Below are 22,536 nucleotides of genomic sequence, written 5' to 3' on the forward strand. Positions count from 1 at the left end.
GCTGCGGGATGCAAATGTTGCTGATGTTCGTACCTACCCCACACAGTACATGTCAGGAGGGTCGAGCGTACAGCTCAGCCATGGACGGAGGCTTTCTTTCGGTGTCTGCCCGTTTACATTGTACGTGCCCAGGAAAAAGCTGCAAGGAAAGAGGGAGCCGTGAGGAGTCATACAGTCCACTATTAAGACACAATGCTATGCTAAAGCCCCTTCAAGTGGATCATTCTTAAGTTATAATAATGATGAATAGTTTAGCAGGCAGCTTGGTGGACTAATGGGTAGCATAGCCTCATAGTTCTGCGGTCTGGGGTTTAAATCTCAGGTCTTCCTGTGTGGAGTTGGCAGTGTTCTCCCTGTGCTTAGCGTGGGCTCCTCCCACATTCCAATATATATATACAACCCCAAAAGTTTATATGTATATACGTATACGTATATATATATATATATATATACGTATACGTATATATATATATATATATATATAAGTATACGTATATATATATATATATATATATATATACGTATACATATATATATATATATATATATATACACATATACATATATATATATACATATACATACACATATACATATATATATATATACATATACATACACATACACATATACATACACATGTATATATATATACATATATATATATATACACATACATATATATACACATACACACACACACACACACACATACCCTGCCAATTCCTCTGATTGGTTGCCTCTGTGTCGTGACCCACTCGTGAGACCACACGTGTTTGTTATGTTGACAGCGCTGGATCGGGAGCGAAGAGGCAGACGGAGATCTTCGCTCGTGATGTACAGAGGCTCGAGAAATTTGAATAACCTGACTTGAGGCCTCTCAGTAGAAAAACGTTTGGAACTCAGGAATGCGTGTACGATTTTAATTCGTATTTCACGTTTACTGAGGCACCATTGAGCCAAATATGATATGATGTCATAGCCAGTATTACATTCCAAATACTCGAAAAAGTTGGTTTGGCAAAATATGTCCCCTTTAAATACAACTCAGAGGATCTAAAGAGTGCTGACAGTTTAGGCTACATTTATAAGGAAGCCCGCTATGTGTGGGAATATTAGTAAGGTTAAATGTGGTTCTCTGGGTTTTAAATGCAATAGCATTGATATATCAATTCGAATGATAGTAAAACGTACCTGAAATGCTCTCTGTAAATGTACAGGTCCTCGTTCTTCAGCAGCTCGCACCTGATGAGGTTATCTCGTAAGCCGAACTGCGGCATGGCTAGAATGTGTGATTTGTTGGACGCCATGTGGCTGGAGGAGCGCACCAGGTCATCCCGCTCGTCCCGGCTGGAGACGCCCTGGCTGGAGACACCGTGACTGCAGCAAGCGGCGCGAGAAACGGAGAGAGAGATCAACATGGTAGCGGTTAGGGTGAGCTGGCACGGAGCAAGATGGAAGACACTATTACATAATTGTCACCCTGGCTCATCTCCTGATACAACACAGCACTCCTCTCATAATACTTCGACGAGATATTTGAAACTCTGGTCCTGTATAACTGCGTTTTGTTGAACAATTTGGGAATAGGACTTTACAAAATTGAAGGTTGGTTATCGTAATAGATCATTTAAATATAGTAGGGGACAATATATCTAGCATAATCCTGACTAAAAGAAGCAGATTTCATGGAAGACCATTTGAATATGCCTGAAAGCGTTTGGCAAAAATGCACAGGCTTGGCTTGAGGGAAGTGTTTTACCTCAGGCTTTTTATTTGTATTTGGGATAGGACTTTGTTCGTATTTTTGGATGGGGGTGCATATTTGTAAATTTTTGAATGGGTTGAGTCAGGTGGATGAGTAGTATTTAACTCAACATGCATGTTTTTCTTATTTAATAAAAGAACAAATTTAAAACTTTGAAACTCGACTCACAAATCTGTTTAAATGTCTTGATTTATAACTATTACTTTCCATGGATGCCTGTTTAAGAAAAAAGAAAGTTTATTTTTGCTTGAATATGATATTACCCTCAATTCCAATTAATTCCCATGGAAAGCTTTCAACTAGGAATATTTTCAAAATTCCCCACCTTAACGTGCCGTTAAAATGTACCAAACTTTTCCAGAAATTCAGTGAAATTTTTTGTTCACCACCTTTATAACCCTAATACAGTGCCCAAATGCAGAGACGCAGGACACGCATGACACACAGAAATATTATGCATTCGAAGTCTATTAAATGCGTTGTCAATATGAAGCAGAGAGGATGGGAGGAAATGTAATATGGTTGGTACCCTTCTCGGAATACGATGTAACTCATCTTTGAAGAGATGTCCAAGAGTGGTAGCGGTGGACTCCAGTGGCTCAACCAAACTTAATTTTCCCTTTCAAAGGAAAACTACTCTCCAAATATACCAAAGCTGTGGGTTGGATTGATGATCTTTGCAAGAACCTCAATCCTAATTGTATTTCCCCTCGTGTATAACGTAGGTACTATGTAGCAGTGATTCTCAAAGTGTGGTATATGAGTACCACCAGTGGTACGCCAAAGAATCACTGAATTAAATACAATTACAATTTACAATATTTAAAACATGAAAGCGGCACGGTGGACGACTGGTTAGAGCGTCAGCCTCACAGTTCTGAGGACCGGGGTTTTCGATCCCCGGCCCCACCTGTGTGGAGTTTGCATGTTCTCCCCGTGCCTGCGTGGGTTTTGTCCAGGCACTCCGGTTTCCTCCCACATCCCAAAAACATGCATGAATTGGGGACTCTAAATTGCCCATAGGTGTGACTGTGAGTGCAAATGGTTGTTTGTTTGTATGTGCCCTGCGATTGGCTGGCAACCAGTTCAGGGTGTACCCCACCTCCTGCCTGATGATAGCTGGAATAGGCTCCAGCACGCCCGTGACCCTAGTGAGGAGAAGCGGCTCAGAAAATGGATGGATGGATAAAACATGAAATTCAATCAAACAGAATGAAGCTTGTAGCTATGTAAAAGCTTATTGAAACATTTTCTTAAATCCAGTACAACTTTAAAAACAGCATTTTATGTTCACTTGTCTGATATTTACATTTGTTCATCTTTAAAATTAAAGTGGAGAAAGAAACTATGCAAAAATAATAATAATAATTTGAGAAGGGGGCAAATACTTATTCAAAGCAATGTATTTAGACCTCCACAGAGTGACAGGCTAACATGAACTTAGTATAAAAGTGTCCATTTCATTTAAAAATACACCTTGGTTTTGTCATGTGTGTCCAGAAAAGGCCCCTCTAACAGCTACTTCTGTTTGACCCACTTTTGTATCCCATTTGTCCATATTTGGCTCAGACAGCCCACTTTCCATTGATTGGTTGCCTCCGTGAAGATGACCCACTTGTGAGAGCACACGTGTTTGTTTTGTTGACAGCGCTGGCTCGGGAGCAGAAAGGTAGGCTGAGATCTTCGCTCGTGACTAGATAAGCTCCAGAAATTCGAATGACTTGATTTCAGTTCTCAGCGGAAAAATGTCTTGAACTCAAAAATGCGTGGATGCTTTTAATTCATATTTCACATGTTTATTGAGGCACCACAGAGCTAAAATAATATCCCAAATACTAGAAGAAAATTGGTTCGGTAAAATATAGGACCTTTAAAAGCCCGTATTATGGCTATTTAGAGCGCTACAGAGTGACTCTAACATGAACTTAGTATAAAAGTGTATTTCAATGAAAAAAAAAAAAAAACACACCTTGGTTTTGTCATACGAGTGTCCAGAAAAGGCCCCTCTGACACCTACTTCTGTTTGAACCAGTTTTGTATCCGCTTTGTCCATATTTGTGTAAGACCGCCCACTTTTCTCTGATTGGTTGCCTCTGTGTAGAAGACCCACTTGTGAGAGCACACCTGTTTTCTATGTTTACAGCGCTGGCTGGGGAGCGGAAAGGAAAGGCGAAGATATCCACTAGTGACTTAGATAAGCTAGAGAAATTCGAATGACCTGATTTCAGACCACTTGGCAGAAAAAACTGCAACTCAGGAATGTGCGGACGATATAAATTAATATTTCATGTTTACTGACGCACCATAGAGACAATATTACATCCCAAATACTAGAAAACGTTGGTTTGGCAAAATATGTCTCTATTATTTTTTTATTTTTAATGTTGGCCATTATGGTGTACTTGGAGACCAAAATATTATAATAATAAATAATAAAAGTGTCAGAGCCACTGATGTATGGTATTCAAATATGTACTGCAGTTCTTCTCCAAGTCGGGAGTGTCGCTACGGCTGGTACTGGCTCGGACACCACAGGGTGGAGTATCCTCTGCATTTTATGGCCAATTCCGGTAGCCATTTTTACGTTCCGGAAAAAGGAACAAAACAACAACTATGGCGACCGTGGAACAGTGCCTGCTAGAACAAATGGACTTAGATGACCAGATGATGTGTTTTTAATTATATTGCAAAATTGATCAAGAAGGCGGCGGCATTGGTGTTTTCTATTTTAAAGATGGCGGTATTGAGGAACCAAGGGGAAAGCTGAGTATGTCATCACAGCATGTGACTAAAACGAACCAATCACGAGAGATGATCTCTGCGGCATTCTGCACGCGGCGACAATTTGTGCCGTGTGCGCGTCAAGTGTTGGATAAGGGACACGCAGCCCAATGTGTCAGTCACGCAATGTTATGTACCTAATCTCAAATGCGGCAGCAAAACGTGTGCCGCAGATTGTAAACATGCAGACAATATGGCAAAGGTGGGTACATCTCTGCAAATCCCTTGGGCTATATACCTCACCAAACTAATGCTTTTTCTCAAGCCCATTCAGTCCACTTATACGTTCCAGTGTTGGTACTTTGCGACTCCAACAAGAAACTAACAAGAGGACACACAGCCAGCTACGTCCCGAAGCCAAACGCGAGTCGAGTTAAGCTAGTCATTACGACTTAAAAGTTAAAAAAGTCAGACAGCACTCAGCAAGCACTGCGTTTGTTAATTTAAAAAATTAAATAGATACGGATGCAATTCGGATGCAATTCTTGAGAATCACACAAATTATAAAATCAAACTGTGACCGGACCACAGAAGTGATACTTAAAAATGTTGTCACCCGTGTTTACCTACCTATCATGTATCTTCACATGGTGGCCATGACTCCTACCCAAAAGGTCAGGCTGGTGAAGTGGTATGGGTGTCAGAGTATCAGGGCATTTTTCTTTTTTTTTACAACTACGAGTACTGTTCATCCCTAAAAATAATCTTAGTGATACAAACGACACCTAATCGAAAAACCTGGTGAACGACCAAAAATCCGTCAATTCTTTGATCATGCCCGTAATTTTTCAAATGGAATTTTATACAGAGAATCTGAATCATCCCTTAAGTGCAAGAAAAAAAGTTACAAAACTGAAGGCAAAGATTATTGCACCACTAAGTTTGTGGACATACAAATGTTTTTGCTACATTTTAACAGCATACCTCAACAGCTATTCCCCACATAACAGCATGCCTCCCAAACAAGAGCTGAGTTCTCAGGAGGATTAAGCCTTTTAAACTGTCAAATTTTGAAAATGTGCTTCATTTAACTGACAGGTTAATAAATCAGTTGACTGAGTCAGCAATTTTACATCTGTGTGCATGACTAGATAATCTACATGGTACATTTTAAGATCTTAACAGTCAATTGGGGAAATAGTACATTTGCATCTTAAAGGAAACCCATTTCTGCTGATGGTGTAAAAGTCACGCTTAGATGATGGAGGTGACAACAAGCTAGGCAAGTCTGGCATCTAAATAACAGACTGTATAAAAGCATTGTCAATCAGACGGTAATAGGACATGGCATTTGGGAACACAAGCCTAAAATGATTCACTGTTTCCAGTCTGATCACATTTGAGCAAGGTGGTGGGGCTAACGCTGAATCAAGAGATAAAGCTCTTTTCAACAGTAGCCCCATAAAGTTACCGCATGAGAGCCGAAACAGACAAATCTATCCGCCTTTGACTGGGACACGGCATTCATGTTGGTGCCTGCGTCTGGTGTGCCGTATAAAATACTTCAGACAGCGACAATTTCAACACAAAAGGGCACGAGAAGTGAGTGTCCCATGTTAAGCCTCCACCCCCTAAAGGTTTAGACTTGTGTCACTTCAACATAGTTCCTTGGAAACGACACAGTGCTTTTGGCACCATATTCTGGCATCTTAGGGCATTTTGGTGAGCACAAAAACAGCAAAAAGGTGAGTTTTTCACCAAATAATGCAAAATTTGTAAATAGGTAAATTCACAAGGAGCGAATCACAAATAAGAAAACTGTATTTCACACTGCTGTCATGAAAGCTACATAGGGACTGACATCTGTTTCCAAAACCTAGGGTTGGGGACCCAAGACGGATACCAGACGGATACCCAGGACGGATTTAATCGTCAAGATTACAGAGGGTTCTTTTCAACTCTGCTCCTACAGCAGCGGCATAACATGAATTTGTATGCAAGAGTGACAAATAGATTTTCACACTGTTGTCACAGCAGCTATACAGGTACCGTCACCCAATTCCGAAACTTAGGATGGGGACATTTAATGGGTACTGTGTGGTACTGAACAAGTTTTAATCGTCAAGACTACAAGGTGCCCTCTGTTTACGATGGAGATCTGTTCCTATGGCAGCAACGTAGCCCGAATTTGGACAGAAGCCGAAACGTTTCTATCACTAAAACCAAGAATGCCAGGGGTCGCAATTTTGGTTGCAGCGAGTTTGGGATCGTAAGTAAGTGTGTGTGCAGCTGGCTTAACGCATAGTAAAAACATAATTACAGCAACTATTTTGTAAAAAACACTTCTAGGCGATATCAAATGAAAAACTGTCAGTAGAGTCAGCATGCCACCTTATGTCACGTGACAACGCAGTCTTACGCCATTTTTTATTGTGTGCCATTCGTAACCCCAAAATCTAGTATGTTTGGACCGAAAACAGATTTTGATTGATTGTTAAGCATCAACCGTTTTGTTCCATTTTATGGCAATACATGATATAGTCACATTTCTAATTTGGGTCAAAGTTTGATAAACCCTTCCCTCAGTCCTGTTTAATTCTAGGAATGTGACAATAAAATGGCCGTCATGCTGTGTTAGAGGATAACCTAATAAATGTGATTGGACACTTAATTCAGTGCCATTACATTGTTTCTTTTCTTTGCTGGAGAACAGACAGCCTTTCAGGAACTCAATTGTTCTTCATTAGAAATCCTTTCCCTCACTGAGTACAAAAGCTGGTTATGTAAGGGGATTAACTGCACGTGTAAATGCTTTACCTCTCTGTGCTGGAGTTGTGCGTCGTGCTGTTGGAGCCTTTCATGTGTTCCAAGCTCCGCTTTTTCTTGTCTGTCGATTTCTCTGCTGGTAAAAAAAAACAAAAAAAAAAAAAACAACAGGACTCAAAAGATCGACAATAGAGCTTGTTGGTTATGTTGAACAACCGGCCACAATATTAGGTATCCCTGTATCGATGATTGAATGCAGAATCTAATAATAAATGTTAAATGAACTATCTGACAGTGTCCATCAAAACTGTCATAGCCTTTACAAAGGCAGATTTTTGATACAGTGCTCATGAACATTATTCAGGCATGCCTAATGTAGTGTAGTGAGTGGTAATGCATCATAATAGGTGTGAGGGAGACAGCGTGGCCCCTGTCTAAACACAGCTGGCTCTTGAAAGAGAGAGCATGATCTTTCCGACAGGAAATTAACTTGAGAAGAGAGCTTAAGGTTCAGAGCACACATATGTAACATAGCAATCGTTCTACACTGTTAGCTTTCAGTGTCTTGTAAAGTAACAAGAAAAATGAGAAATGATGTGAAACATTTTCTGTGTGTTAACTCAAGTCCAGCATGTATGTCGCAGGGAGTGAAAGAGGAAGGGCAAAAAGAGGAGTGCCCTGGTTTGGCCGAAATAACTGTCGGCACACTGTGAAATGCATTCAGAGCACCGCGCTCAGAAAGGAAAACCCACATGGGCGCTCAAGATTAAATCTTTGTGGAACAACAATACCATGGAAAAATAGGTTGTGCAAAGGGCACCCTTCAGTCTAAAGATATTCCTGGACACAGTTACTCCAACAAACCCAAAAAATTCCAAGTTACCTCCAGTTTGTTTGATTTTAATAAAAACAACTTACTGTATTTCCTCATATTGTGGTCAGAGGTGTTTATGTACTTAACTCCAAAACATAGGTACGGTTTTAGCAAATGGCATGCTGAGCATTATCACTTTATTTCCATTTTAACACAACAGTGAACTTCCACCTACTTATGTTTTTCTGTGGAACTTGGTGTCAGCTATTTGCTGAAAAATCTCATTTGTGCTTTTTCTATAACGCTCCCAGATGCCACAAGATAGCGCCAAAGCCCTGTAAGTAGTAATCGGTGTCAAAAAAGATATGTTGAACACCATCTCGACTGAGGAACAAACATTTTTGTATGTCGGAGAGGAGCTCAGTGCAGCCTGGGTTGTTTATGGCCGCAAGTGCATGCACACGGGCAGTTGCAATTTTTCAAATTCAAATAATCTGTGAACCATTTATTTATATTTAAGGGTAATTAAAATGAGTTTGTATTCATTTATTTATAGTATCGTCATAGTTGGTTGTATATTTAGGGATTCAACTATTAATATAGGTAATTATAAAACACTGACGGGGCGACATCAATTACTCACTGTTTTTCCCTTTTTGTGGCAGGGCTTCGTTGCGTTTGTCCCGCATGAAAATATTGGTCCAACTCTGTGCTGATTTTAGCCCCCCCACACTGTCTGTAAAACGTGAAAAGTTTACTGATCTGTAGGTGGCTAATAATTTTTCACCTTTGGACGTATAGTATCAAAGGCAAAAAGCAATTCCGCCATGCTGGGACAAGGCATACAGCAGCACTCACAACATTTACTATATACTGTAAGCGTGGCATCAGTCACAGAAAGGTAATTACAGTCACTTTTTTTTCTCCTGAGAGGAAAAAAATAGGTGTCTATTAGAGGTGTGGCTTTAAAAATGCACCTCAGAATTAATTGGGGCATTGTGTCTCATAGACAGGCAGCCAAACCTTGAGCGATGTAAAATAAATATTATAAATTAATAAAATTGTTCGTGATTGTTGTAGAACTATGCTACTCCTGGTCATAATAACTTCCTCTCTTTTGTTTTTTTCCCCTTTATTGTGAAAGTAAACATCTAACTTACTGGATAAAAGGTAGCCTTCAATAAATGTTAAGATAGCTGGACCAGGAGAAAATCATCTCAATTCCTATACGGTGTATGAGTGATCACTGCAGCTAGATGAAATAGAAATGTGAGGTGTAACGGCACATGTATTCCTATTGTGACTTTTCATTAGTGCTCTAGTCACATGCTTTTCTGTAAACAAATACTGTGCAGCTCAGCCTCTGATCAAACTGTTACATTTGTCTATGTTGGCTTGTCTGTATTGGAGACTGTACTGCTAGCAGTTTCATTTTATAGGTCATTAAATCTGGCCCTGTTTACACAAAAGATAAGCACATTTACAGTTTGTAATGTGTTCCCTTACTGTTCTAAATATACACCAAACCGCAACCTTAAATCCAAAGTATGTACTAAGCTGCCATTTTTGGTGTATCATTAACACTCCTTCTCTCGATAGTTCTCTAAAGATGACATTAAAGTTCACAGATTAATTGACTTTTGATCACTGACTCAATGGGTTACCAATAAACTTTGATGGTGAAAAATGGTAAAATCCTTTTAGTTACACTGCACTTACTTGCCGAGACTTTCTACTGGTATTCTTTTTACACCTTTTTCTCTGTAGGGCTTTAAACAACTCAGCATCTTTGTGTTGCTACTCAACACATTGGTGTTTGTTAACATCTGTTTGTTCACCTGCTAACCTCAAAGCACTAAGTAGCTTTGTACTTTCCTCGCATTTAGATTCCAACTTGCACTTAGTAAACTTCATTTTCTCAGACATTTTACCTGAAAGATGACCCTCCTATCACACTTTGAAGAGATATCTTGCATTTCTTTGCATAATTTAGGCCATCTTAACAGACTCATGATCTCAGCTAGTCTTTTGATGGGGTGGAGGAACTAAGGGAGCTGCACTTTCACTGATAATGCTTCTTTATCAAAAATGCTTTTATCATCTCATACACATCAACCATTCATAAACTTTCAAATACTCATGCACAAAGTTCAACATTACACAACCGGTCCTAAAATGCTATACTATAAGCCATAAATCCGCAGAGGAATTAGCATTTTTTCCGAATCCATTACAAGAAAATTAGAAAAGATGTAGCATTTATTTGTTTTCAAATAAAGTTAATTAATTCAAATGCAAAAAACAGCAAAGGTCTCACAGATTTAAAATATATATATTATATATATATATATAAAAAAATAGTAATGAGATTAAGACACAATTGTGTCCTAATGAAGGACGTTATTACAACACTGTAACCACAACAACACAACAGTAACATCACAAAACACTCAACCGACGGCGTAACAACGTGTGAGAATGTAATACGTCTATCTGATAGACATAAATTGAAACAGGATGAAATTGAATGATAGTGTCCTGGGCGTTACGCTGCCTGAGATTCATCAAATTTGGCGACAGGCAGCCAGCAACCAACTCACTTCCTTGAGCTAGGCTGCTAATTAGCCTAAGCTAACAAGCAACTACCGTCAACAAAACAACGGAAGCAAAAAATGTTGAAAAATTCATAAACAGTATATTTGTCATACCAGAGTCTCTCATGACCATTGACATGTCCCTGCCCTGTTCCCACGCATTCTGTGGAGGAGCTGCAGCAGAGTCCAGGGAGCTTCCGATAGGGACCAGCCCATGCTAACGTTGCCGTGGGAGGAGTCATCATGTTATCTTCGACACACCGCACACCCAAAGCTAACGTACGTGCAAGTCAAACACTTTTGGGGTGGACGTTGACAATCACTAGAAACGTAGGAACTTACACTCCGGTACAAAATGCAACGTTTTTGTCATGTAGAGAAATGAGACCAAGATTTTTCCATTTCAAAACGTTTTCCAACATCAATGTGACATATAACGTGTGCAACTCAAGTGAAGAAAATAATAAATAAATAAAAATCGAGAGGGGAAGTAAAAATAAATATAATGAAGTTGCACAATTGTGCGCACGCTCTTATAACCTGGGGAAGTGACTGCGTTCAGAGTGAAGCAATCGCATTCAAACTCACGTTAAACGGGAGTCAGCAGACAGCTGCCACCATTAAAAGTCCCTTTGATCAACCCCAAATAAAGTTCAGATGTTCTAGTAGGCTTTTCCAGCCTTTTTTTCTAGATTGATTTGGAACTGTTTATAATTCCCTTCATCTTGACTAAGGCCCCTCCCAGATAAAGAAAAAAAAAAAAGTCCTAAAGCATGATGTTGCCACCACCAATGTGCTTCACTGTATAGTAGGTATGACATTCTTTGGTGATGATCTGTGTTGTTTTTGCACCGAACAAACCTTTTATGGACAAAAGGTTCAATGTTGGTTTCAAAATTCACACTTCAAATCGCCCAAATCTTGTGGGAAATGTGTTATGGTCCCAGCATTTAAGCAATATTTTTATGTTTTCAATACAGTACTGTAAACTATTTCTATTAACATAAAACCCCATTAAAAAAAAAGATTGTTATAAATCGCAGATATCACTGATACAGCGTGGATTTCCGCAACAGACAATTAGATACAGTCCACAAAAAAGTCCACGACTTAGCGGGGCCGAGGTAGGTGAATCACAATACAGCAAGGGGAACACTATATGTTTTTTATACATTTTTTGCAGTTTTGCTTCATCTCGAAGAAAACTAAAAGAGCTGTATCCAAACTGTACCATTACAAAGCTATACAGTAATGCTCATTTTGATTGACACACACACAGTGCAGTATTTACTCTCAAAATATGTTTATTTCTGTTGTGTATAGTGGCGTACACACACACGCAGTGGGAGGAGGTACAAAAGCAAACTGTTACCCCTAACATACTGTTAATTTTCCATGCACACATACCTAGTATGCTCTGGGTCAATTTTGACATGGGCCAGGAATATCCTCATAATACTTGTCTGTATCAATTATTATGTCTGACATTAACAAATGGATGATTAATCATTAATCAGAGAAAAGGGTAAGTTAATTTTTTGTTTTACAACGTGATGTCACATTTATGTTTGATCATTCTTATGCTTTTTTTGTTTACACGGTTTAAAATTTTCCCATGACCCTTCAAAGACCAATTGGTGCATGTTTCAGAACCAGTGAAAATGTGGTGGAAACACAAGACGGTTTTTTTGGGTAATAGTGTTTCAAGGTTACCATCCATCCATCCATCCATTTTCTGAGCCGCTTCTCCTCACGAGGGTCGCGGGCGTGCTGGAGCCTATCCCAGCTGTCATCGGGCAGGAGGCGGGGTACACCCTGAACTGGTTGCCAGCCAATCGCAGGGCACATAGGAACAAACAACCATTCGCACTCACAGTCATGCCTACGGGCAATTTAGAGTCTCCAATTCATGCATGTTTTTGGGATGTGGGAGGAAACCGGAGTACCCGGAGAAAACCCACGCAGGCACGGGGAGAACATGCAAACTCCACACAGGCGGGGCCGGGGATTGAACCCGGGTCCTCAGAACTGTGAGGCTGACGCTCTAACCAGTCGTCCACCGTGCCGCCTTCAAGGTTACCACTGACCCAAAAAGAATACACACTTTTACTGCAATAACAGTTAGGATTTCCATTATTACCACTATTTTATTTGATTTAACACACACTGGTCAATTTTAAATCCATTTTAGTAGACACAGGTCAAATTTGACCCAGAAAAGGACCTGTGTACAGTTTTTTTTTTAAACATTTAAACATTAAACATTTGTAAAACTTTAACATTTTTTTGTGCTGTTTGGGTCACTCTAGGAAATGGGATCTAATTTCAGGGTCAATGAATGACCTTTAGGGTATTTTTATTGCTGTCAAATTTGACCTGAACAATATGTAAGGGTTAAATAATACCTCTCTGACAGTGTAAAACCTGAGCATTATTACCTCTGTAAAAGCCACATTTTTTCAGCTATTTGTGTTCAGAATGCGTGCCAGATATACATGTAGTCCACTGACTGAATATTTCCCTGGCCCTGCCTTAGGAGATCAACAACAACACATCCTGTGATGTAGTATGGCTGAATACCCTCAGTTAATTGGAGACAGTAGTTGCGACAAACCTGTTTTCCTGTGCTGGTTGAGTTTATTCAACGTTGTGCCGAGGGGTGCGAGGGCTTGTTTGACAAGTCCCTGGCCTCTGGTGGCAGCTCGGTATTTGTTGATCCACTCAAACTTGGCTTCTTGCGTCGGAAACTTGCAAACATCTGAGGGCGAGAGAGAAAAACAATTCAAATAAATTTGGTATATATTAAAATTGTTTGGAAAGTGGCTCACCTTCAGCATTTCCTACTAGTTTACTTTTAGCAACTGGCACCATGTTGTGTACACCCTCCATCTTTGGTACCCTAACTGATCCCATTCACAGTTTGCCCAAAAATAAAAAGTCCCTCCCGTAAAGGTCCTCATCCGTGTCCCTTCGAGGATTCTACGGGAAGACAGCACGCAAGTGCCAAAAGTGATCCGTCCCTGACACCTGCCTGACTAATCCCATCACACTAAACTGGATGAAGTAAAAGACAAATCTTAAGTTATTTTTAAAATGTCGTCAATAGGAAGAGGTGACACGTCCAGGAAAGAGCAGAAGAGAAGCGCTACACCCGTGAGCTCCACCTCTTCTGACTTTATACTCTCCCGACGTCACGCCCAGGTGACGGCCAGGTTTCACTTCGGAATGGGTGTGTGAGTCACTTAAACTTCAACTACCACTTCAAGACATGATATTTCCTTGTTTCTTTGATTTTGCCAGATAACCACCAAAACGGTGACCTGGATGAACAGGTTTCTTCCCCATAATAACCCAAACAAAGCAAAGTCTACTAGCTAATGTTTTCACAATACCAAAATTCTAACTTTAATACTATACCTGCATAAAGTACCTTGATACAGATACTGAAGTGATACCTTTAGCATTGAGCTAGCAGACTTTTGTTCAACAAAATTATGTGGTTTTGTTGAATATTTTGGTTCTTAAATATACTTTACAATGTTTAATCCCCTTTGTTTTAGGTGTCAGATTCAGAGGGTAAACTTCAACTGGGAGTTGTAACATATTATGGATTAGACTTTTGTCTTCCATAGCAAAAATGTGAATATTTACTTTGCACGTCAATTTACAGTGTGCACCCCTAAATCTTTTTGCGTGCCCCCCTAAAATGTTAAGTTAGCGGCCACTGTGCTCCTGGTAAAAAAAAAAAAAAAAAAAAGTTAGTCTACAGCCCTGGTAAAAACTACTTGAAGAAAGCACACTTAGCCTACTTTTTTTGCTTAATTGTGCAGAGGTTCTGATCCTAAAAATATGTGATATCGTTTCATTTTTGATAGTGAGGTATTGTGGTAGTTTTTTAGAGCAGGTATATCCTGTAACCCTAGCATGTGCATGAAAGACATTCAAAACCAAAGTGAAAAATATGCCTGAAATGTTGCACACAAGATCATCTAAAGAAGTATTAACTATACTTGAAAGTAATTTTTTTGTGTGCGTGACTTTTTTAGTGTATGATGCCGCCACAGAAGTGAAGCAGTGATGCCAAAGAAGAAATGAACAGTAGTGGTACATGGGCTCCCTCTAGCGGTAAACGAATAAATCCATCCATACATCCATTTTCTACACTGCATATCCTCACGAGGGTCGCGGGTATGCTGTAGCCTATCCCAGCTAACTATGGGCAGGAGGCTGGGTACACCCTGAGCTGGTCGCCAGCCAACCACAGGGCACTTCTTCAATTAACCTACCATGCATGTTTTTGGGATGTGGGAGGAGACCGGAGTACCCGGAGAAAACCCACGCAGGCACTGGGAGAACATGCAAACTCCATACAGGCGAGGCCGGATTTGAACCCGCGTCCTCAGAACTGTGAGACAGACGTGCTAACCAGTCGGCCATCGTCCCGCCCACTCCCATGAATCGCTGAATTAAATGTTCAACCTGTGCATAATGTTAGTGTCTCTATCTGTCTATCTATCTATCGTGTGCTATAAATCTTAATCCTTAGGTTATTTGGATGAAAGCATGCCCCATACATGTTATTTAGATAAGTGGGAAGTGTAACTTGCGTAGAAAGATAATGCTTCCTTTAAAGCAAACCTACCGCTCCATGCCCGGATGACCTCGCCAAGAAAGAGTCGCGAGTGGGAGCCAAAGGGAAGTCGAAGCTCCAGACTCTCGTCCTTGTAACTCACTCGCACTCTCGTATCAGCACCTTCAAGAACACATAAATAAATAAATAAAAATAAATAAAGGTCTTATATACAGTACATCATGATTATGGTGCCAATTACACCCCCACGCCGCAAAAAAAAAAAAAAAAAAAAAAAAAAAAAAAAAGCAACATCAACTCACCAACAAGTGCCAGCTCCTCTGGGGAGGAAACTATAAAACAGAAAAATATGTTCAACTTGACATCACATTCAATCTTCAAAGTATCATTAAAGAATTAAAACACGATGGTATTGATTGACAGGCAATCAGTATTACTGTATGCAGGTGCATCTCAACAAAACAGAATACCATGGAGAACTGAATTTATTTCAGTAGTTGAATTTAAAAATCGAAACTTGGTCGCCAACCAATCGCAGGGCACGTAGAAACAAACAACCATTCGCACGTAGATACAAACAACCATTCGCACTCACATCCACACCTACGGGCAATTTAGAGTCTTCAATTAACCTACCATGTATGTTTTTGGGATGTGGGAGGAAACCGGAGTACCCAGAGAAAACCCACGCAGGCACAGTGAGAACATGCAAACAGGCGGGGTCGGGATTTGAACCCCGGTCCTCAGAACTGGGAGGCGGATGTGCTAACCAGTTGTGCGCCGTGCCACCATAAAAAATCTAAATAATTTTTAATATAGAAATTAGGCAGGAAGTTAAGCAAGTATTTTCTGATGTGAGTTTCACGTTTGGAATGGAACTACTGTATTAAACGCACTTTTCAATGATAGTATTTATTGAGATGCACCGGTACTGTATACAAAAATGAATCAATAAATAAAAATGAATGGACAAATATACGGTATCCTCACTCTCGACAACAGCAAAGTCGAGGTCGATCGGTACGACGTCCTCCAGAGACACGTCATCCGCCGTAATGGCCATCCTCCGATGGGTATAAATAAAGATTCTGTTAAAACACAGTCAACAACAAAAAATGGTCAGTCAGTCTTTGCACTCACCGGACACTTCATTAGGTGCACTTGCACACTCACAACCAATACAAGATACATAGAGTGCACCTGCATTTATACCTCTCTTTAGCATATTAAATACAGTGCTACTGTTGTATTAGAACTCACGCATGCTGTTTCACAGACTCCACCAATCCCAGCAGTCGGCTTTCAGTCTTGTCATGCGTGAGGACGTCACATTGTAGAGCATGTTTTACGCCTGAGTTCAGGAAAATGCGTCTTGACATAGAAACCATAAAGTGATCCGTCTTCATCATTCTTTTTAAAATGACTAATAACGACAAACACATTACTAGCACAGTATTTCCCAATGGGCTACTCTAGTATCAATGATTTACTCTGTCTAAAAATAGAAGTACACAGGAGATGAGCGGTGGTTGGATGCATTTACTGTCCTTAAATTATTTCTTTTTCATTTTTTGGGATAACTCCCTATATTTGAATAAAAATATCTGTACTTTCTATTTCTCCTTTTGTAGATAGTAGGGAAATAGGCTTTTCTTTTTTCTTGAAAAGAAATTTCAGTTGAATTGGATATACAGTGCGTACATTTTCTTGTATAATTCGAACTTTATTGTCATAACATCGAACTAATTTAAATAAATACGTTTTCTCTCTCATCATATCGTGACTATTCTGATAACTTTACATATAGTTCAGACTTGTAAAAATGATGAAAAACGGCGCAATCTTGTGGCCTAACGGTGTCACTACCAACCTTGGCTTTCAAGTTAGTGTCGTCGAACCCGCTTGAATCATGCAAACGTGTCCTTCAAACACATTTTGGTGCGTAAAATATTACTTTTTGACCACGCTCAATGCCTTTTATTGCATAAAATCAATCCTCTTAACAGATCTCGACAGGATTAGAAGTAGCCTACTAAATTTAGATGAAGCTAAATCCCTCGCGTGCAGACTAACAAAAGAAAGGATACTATGATGCAGTTTTCGTCTCCTTGCAGGGTGTCTTGGACGGCGATAGACTGATCCATGACGGCTGTGCTGGGTCTTGGGTCAATTTGCAGGAAGTCCACGCGTGGGTGGTCGTCGTGGATCTCATGAGTGGGCGACAGGAGCAGCATAGACACGTAAGGCCCACAGCAGGCTTGTTCGTTGGAATGTGACTTTGCTTGTCAGTTGTTTGTGGCCAAACTCTCAGTACTGCCACGCACTGATTCTAAAGCCAGCGCCCCCGAGTGACGTCACAACCGGGCTGTCACTAACGCGCGCGCGCGCGCGCACACGCCCAGAGACACGTACACACACAAATGCAAATCCTACACACACACACACACACACACACACAAACACTTTGGAAAAATATTCCAACTTTGGGAGAGCTATTTTTGGACCGGTGTTTCGCACTTATCATATCTGCTCCGAGCGCACCCTCGCCAGTCACAAGTATGCCTGCTTGCCCGTCACCCCACACTTGCCTTGTCCAGGGTCAAGCCTGGTTTGCCCAGGAGGTGGCCTGCATGTGGACAACATCTGTACACGGCAAGCCTGCACGGGCTGGAGGCTTCTTGGGCCAGGTTTGGCTTTCCCGGGGGACTGGCCCGCATCAAGTCAGGCTCAACGCCTGGCCTGTCTGTCACACCTCCAATTGACCGACCCGGCTCCCACCTCCATCCCGCCGCCCTTGGTACCTGTGCGGCGACTCCTTTTCTGCCCGACAAAAGCTCGGATCGATAGCTGACTTTCAACAGATCTCCCCAAAGCAGCTGCTTTTCGACGCACGAAACTCTGACCCAGAATCAGGTCGTCTGCAAACCATGTAGCACCGAGCTCTCCGCAAACGTGTGGTGTGAGGGCCGGAGATGGGATACCCGAGCGGCGATGCGCGAGGACCAACCGAAGGGCCGTGGCGCTACGGTATCGTCACAACGCCATTTTACAAGGCTCCCGGCTCCAGCAACCTTCGAGAAACATCAGCACGTCTAATTGGGAAGTGTTTCTTCTTCTTTGGTTTTGCGAGATCACGTGTGATCATGGGAGACTTCAAGGTCTCGTAGAGCTGAATCTTTACGTGTGTGGTGTTCTCTGTTATTATCGGAGCGCACTACACACAATACAACCAAAACTGTTAAATGCCAGGTTTTTTTATCTTCATGTGTGGGGTCTATCGCAGATAATCTTTAAAAATTTGAAAAGATTTCCCACTATTACAACCACAGTCATTAATGGACGTTCAGTCATAATCACAGTATTCTGATTAAAATGCTTTTATTGGATTTATTTCCGACAAAGAAAAAAAAACGCTCTCCTTCAAAGGGTTAGTTTGAGTAACCTGGAGTAGTCCACAGATCCCGACTGGCCAACGACATATCTGTTGCGTTTGGTATTTTCATATTGAAAGTGCAATTTTTTTCTCATGGATTTCAATGACAATCACAAGTCGTTGGAAAACTCTATGCTGCATGATTTACAGCCAGCCTGAGAATTCAATGAATGACACCTTTTTTTGGTGTTTGCGCACTTATTCCCCAGTTTACGAGCGGTGGATGTGTCAGAAATCTGGACAAGAGAATACACTGATAAAAAGTGTGCAAACCCAGGCACTTAAAAAAAAAAGATTTAAGCGCGAATGGGAGAATATAGCCCATAAACAACAAGCATAAAAAAAGCAACACTTCTAAGTGTTTTTCTGATAAAACATTTAATCATCAAATACAAAAAAAGAGATATTATAATACATCAAGTAATTTTGCTGCTTCTGTGTGGAAAGAGCCGGGGAGAAGCAAGAGTTTTAGTGATTGGTCATGTATACCATCTGCACAATGGCACTCATGACTCTGTCCCGTGCAATGACCAAGGAATCATCCAAGTCAAGCTGGTGAAAGTATGCAGAGCACTCAACAAAGTTTTGGAAAAAGCTTTGGGACATTCTCCAAGCCATGGCATTGCAGATGCACAGGAGATTGTCTTGTGAGATGTACTGACACAGGCAGGGGATTGAAGCCATAGCATCGACGAGCATCCTTCCAATCTCTTTGCTGGCGCCCTCACATCTTTGTGCCAATGTTGCTGTGATGGACTCCTCATTTGCAGGTGGCTCCAGCTCTTCCAGAAGGAAGTCGAGAGACAATTCTACAATCTTCTCCACCAGGGACCCAGTAGCACGGTAGAATTTGTGGCACAGTGTCAGTCTTTGTACTCTGGTCAACTCAACGCTGCTCAATGATATTTGAAGCTCACTGAAAAGAAGCTGGAGGAAGATCTCAGTGTCCTGTTCAGCTTGAGGCCTCACTATTGATATGTACTTGTGGAGGCCTTCAAGTGTGACCTTCATAAGACAAAGAGATAGGCAAGTGACTGAATTGTTGCAGATGGTTCTTTTAGTGCAGGTAATATTTTCGTTACCTTCCTCCCCAGCAACTGCGAAAGACGTTCCTCTTCGTCTAGGTCCCTGCACACTTCTCTCTGCATCTTATTCAAACAGAGGATCCTTGCCTTTATCCAGGCCTGTACACATCACCACAATCACAACTTAGAAAAAGGCTTCTTCACAGGCTAAAGTTCAGTTATTTTATGTTGACATCTTGGGAATTTTGTTCTCACTGTATTTAAATAAGTTCCAAACAAATGACTAATACATACAACTCTTAAATTCTTAAACTGGATTTATGAATACATAATTAGGTGTTATAGATACAATACAGTGCATCTCAATAAATTAAATATTGTAAAAAAAAAAGTTCATTTCAGTAGCTCAGTTCAAAAGGTATGAAACTCATTTACTGTATTATATAGATTCATTAAGCACATTGAAAAATCCCTCCCTAATTTATATTTAAAAAGATTTTGTGTGTGTGTGTGTATATATATATATATATATATATATATCATGAAATGTTTCACTTTGTGTGTAATAAATCTATACAACACAGAATAAAACTTTTACTCTGAACAATCAAACTAATGAAAAAATTAATTAAGTATACCCGATATTCCAACACTTATTACGAATGTTCCACGTTTGTCCTCGTTTCTTGCAAAACTATTCCATATATAGGACACACTTTTACACTCTTTACTGTAAATATAATTCTTAACGATTACTGAGCACTTACCACAAAAAGGAGCTTGAACATCCTGGCACCCACTCTCATTTGCATTTCCCGGAACCTATCAAATGTACACATATAATAGTTAATTCCACATACAGCCAACCTTTTGGATTTGTAAGTATTTGTATGTATTCCATGACTGCTTTGTACTTACTCTTGTGGTAAGTTTCTACTTTGCAGCAACCACAGAGTCATGTCTCTAGGCAAGAGACAGGGTGGAACTCGATTCTCCTTCCCCAAGAGCACAAATTGCCTCATGAATGTCTTCTGCATATGCAAACGCAAAACACGTTATACTTTATTGATATGTCCCACCATATAATTTCAAAATCACTTACCTCTGTATTGTACATGTGCTGATCACCATCTGGCAAAGAGGTGGGTTGCATCTGATGGAGTTCTTCAAGCACATTGTCAATACAACTGTTGAAGTGAGATTTTGAAAAGAAAACACATTTTAGAACAAAAATACTAAGCACATGAGAATGCAATATCAGACATTATCAAATAGCCTCCCGTGAAATATAAGCAGACCAGCGATATAAAAAAGTAAAGGGTGTAATGTATTTTATTGTAATATTTTCCATTCCAAATCATTACCTGACGTTCTTCCATATGAGACCACCAAATGTTCCAAGTCGACATTTTATAAAAGTACAAATCAATGACTCAACAAATTCCTATATTTCTTTTTATAGTCCCCCCCCAACTCAATAAAAGTAATGTTTCATAAGAGTTTACGTACCGGATCAAAGATAGAATCCCCATTGCTGAAGTCGGGTAAGAAATTTCCGCTGGCCTTTGAATTGATTACGTTTAGCAAGACCTCCCCACATAGAATGATCCCTGATCATCAGCACAGTTATGTGATAGGCTATATATACTGTAGCTTCACGTGAGAAGGCTCTTTCATCTCTTTGATGTCCATTTTAAGGCTCTTTCATCAGTTTGACGTAATGAGGCTCTTTCATGTTGTCAGCAAATACCGCGCACGTCATCGAGAACTTCTATCTCCTAAGTAGTTACGTACTCCATGTTAACGTCCCTCAATATCACAAACATTGACCTTCTGCCTCATCGTAGGGTAGCTAAAGAAATACACGTTTGGCTTCGCACTGTAGCAGCACGGCTACGTGCCTACGTGGCGGCCATATTGGGGAGGTCGACATTCCCATCAAAAGACAATGCATGAACATTGAAATTAAGACGTAACTTGCTCATTTTTCAACCAATTTTCACAAGGTTTACTTTTTTTTTTTTTAAATCAACGTCATAGCGTGTTCTATCAATACATAACACTTAAAAAAAAGCCCCCAATTTTTTTTTACATGTGTAAGGATACTCCCATTTCTCTTGTGGTATTTGTACGGCAGTGTACGCAACCGTATGCAGCAATGTGTACCGGCATGCTTGGTGTTTGGTTTTCTTGCCGTCCACACACTGGACGCACTGACGACTTTGACCTTCCCCTGTTAGCATCGCCGTAGCACGTAGCTCAAAAGGGGCGTGTCATATGCACCTATTCATATGACTGTAGAGTCCCGACATCTGTAGATACTGCACCGATTGGCGGAATCAAACGTCAGGTTATCCGACGTCTTGTAACATACACAAGGTAACTCAATATGCTTCATATGATTAAAAACGTTTAAAAACAAAGAGCAAAAGACATTTTTTTTTAAATGCAGAAAAATAAAGAACAACGTACTAAAAGTAACAAAAGAATGTACAGTGCAAGAAAGATTTTTTTTATGAAAATGCTCTAAAATACATATATATATATATATATATACTGTGTGTGTATGTATGTACAACCCCAATTCCAATGAAGTTGGGACGTTGTGTTAAACATAAATAAAAACAGAATACAATGATTTGCAAATCATGTTCAACCTATATTTAATTGAATACACGACAAAGACAAGATATTTAATGTTCAAACTGATAAACTTTATTGTTTTTAGTAAATAATCATTAACTTAGAATTTTATGGCTGCAACATGTTCCAAAAAAGCTGGGACAGGTGGCAAAAAAGACTGAGAAAGTTGAAGAATGCTCAT

The 22,536-nt window shown here is 40.2% G+C and overlaps 2 protein-coding genes across 9 annotated transcripts in view; both read right to left on the minus strand.

Moving 5' to 3' along the window:
• The window catches only part of inpp5b (inositol polyphosphate-5-phosphatase B), a 40,459-nt gene extending 22,850 nt beyond the window's left edge, over nucleotides 1–17,609 (minus strand). For 2 of the 7 annotated variants that reach the window (XR_009788909.1, XM_061776115.1), the window contains exons 1-9: nucleotides 17,341–17,609; nucleotides 16,515–16,593; nucleotides 16,245–16,342; nucleotides 15,557–15,586; nucleotides 15,306–15,416; nucleotides 13,278–13,421; nucleotides 7,307–7,391; nucleotides 1,195–1,380; nucleotides 38–139 (exon numbers count right to left, since the gene is read on the minus strand). Coding sequence is in view for 6 of the 7 variants with exons in the window: in XM_061776115.1 (XP_061632099.1) it covers nucleotides 38–139; nucleotides 1,195–1,380; nucleotides 7,307–7,391; nucleotides 13,278–13,421; nucleotides 15,306–15,416; nucleotides 15,557–15,586; nucleotides 16,245–16,342; nucleotides 16,515–16,593; nucleotides 17,341–17,488 (983 nt within the window). In the remaining variant the exon portion in view is untranslated. Of the gene's footprint in view, nucleotides 1–37; nucleotides 140–1,194; nucleotides 1,381–7,306; nucleotides 7,392–10,777; nucleotides 10,955–13,277; nucleotides 13,422–13,491; nucleotides 13,807–15,305; nucleotides 15,417–15,556; nucleotides 15,587–16,244; nucleotides 16,343–16,514; nucleotides 16,594–17,340 lie in introns of those variants that run through there. The other 5 variants (XM_061776114.1, XM_061776113.1, XM_061776116.1 and 2 more) reach the window with 5 other exon arrangements.
• A 1,033-nt stretch (nucleotides 17,610–18,642) lies between these two features.
• On the minus strand, nucleotides 18,643–22,028 carry LOC133479324 (uncharacterized). Of its 2 annotated transcripts, XM_061776120.1 has the most exons (7): nucleotides 21,222–22,028; nucleotides 20,815–20,899; nucleotides 20,631–20,743; nucleotides 20,480–20,534; nucleotides 19,770–19,871; nucleotides 19,605–19,692; nucleotides 19,381–19,503 (listed from the first exon to the last, which is right to left on the minus strand). In XM_061776120.1, the coding sequence occupies exons 1-7, from the start codon at nucleotides 21,242–21,244 to the stop codon at nucleotides 19,448–19,450; spliced, it is 522 nt and encodes a 173-aa protein (XP_061632104.1). In that variant the 5' UTR covers nucleotides 21,245–22,028; the 3' UTR covers nucleotides 19,381–19,447. The 2 variants fall into 2 exon arrangements, with proteins under 2 accessions (XP_061632103.1, XP_061632104.1); XM_061776119.1 differs by having other exon boundaries at nucleotides 18,643–19,692; nucleotides 21,222–22,025.
• Nucleotides 22,029–22,536: the final 508 nt, after the last annotated feature.

This window comes from Phyllopteryx taeniolatus, chromosome 6 (assembly GCF_024500385.1).
Source record: "Phyllopteryx taeniolatus isolate TA_2022b chromosome 6, UOR_Ptae_1.2, whole genome shotgun sequence".
Lineage (NCBI taxonomy): Eukaryota > Metazoa > Chordata > Actinopteri > Syngnathiformes > Syngnathidae > Phyllopteryx > Phyllopteryx taeniolatus.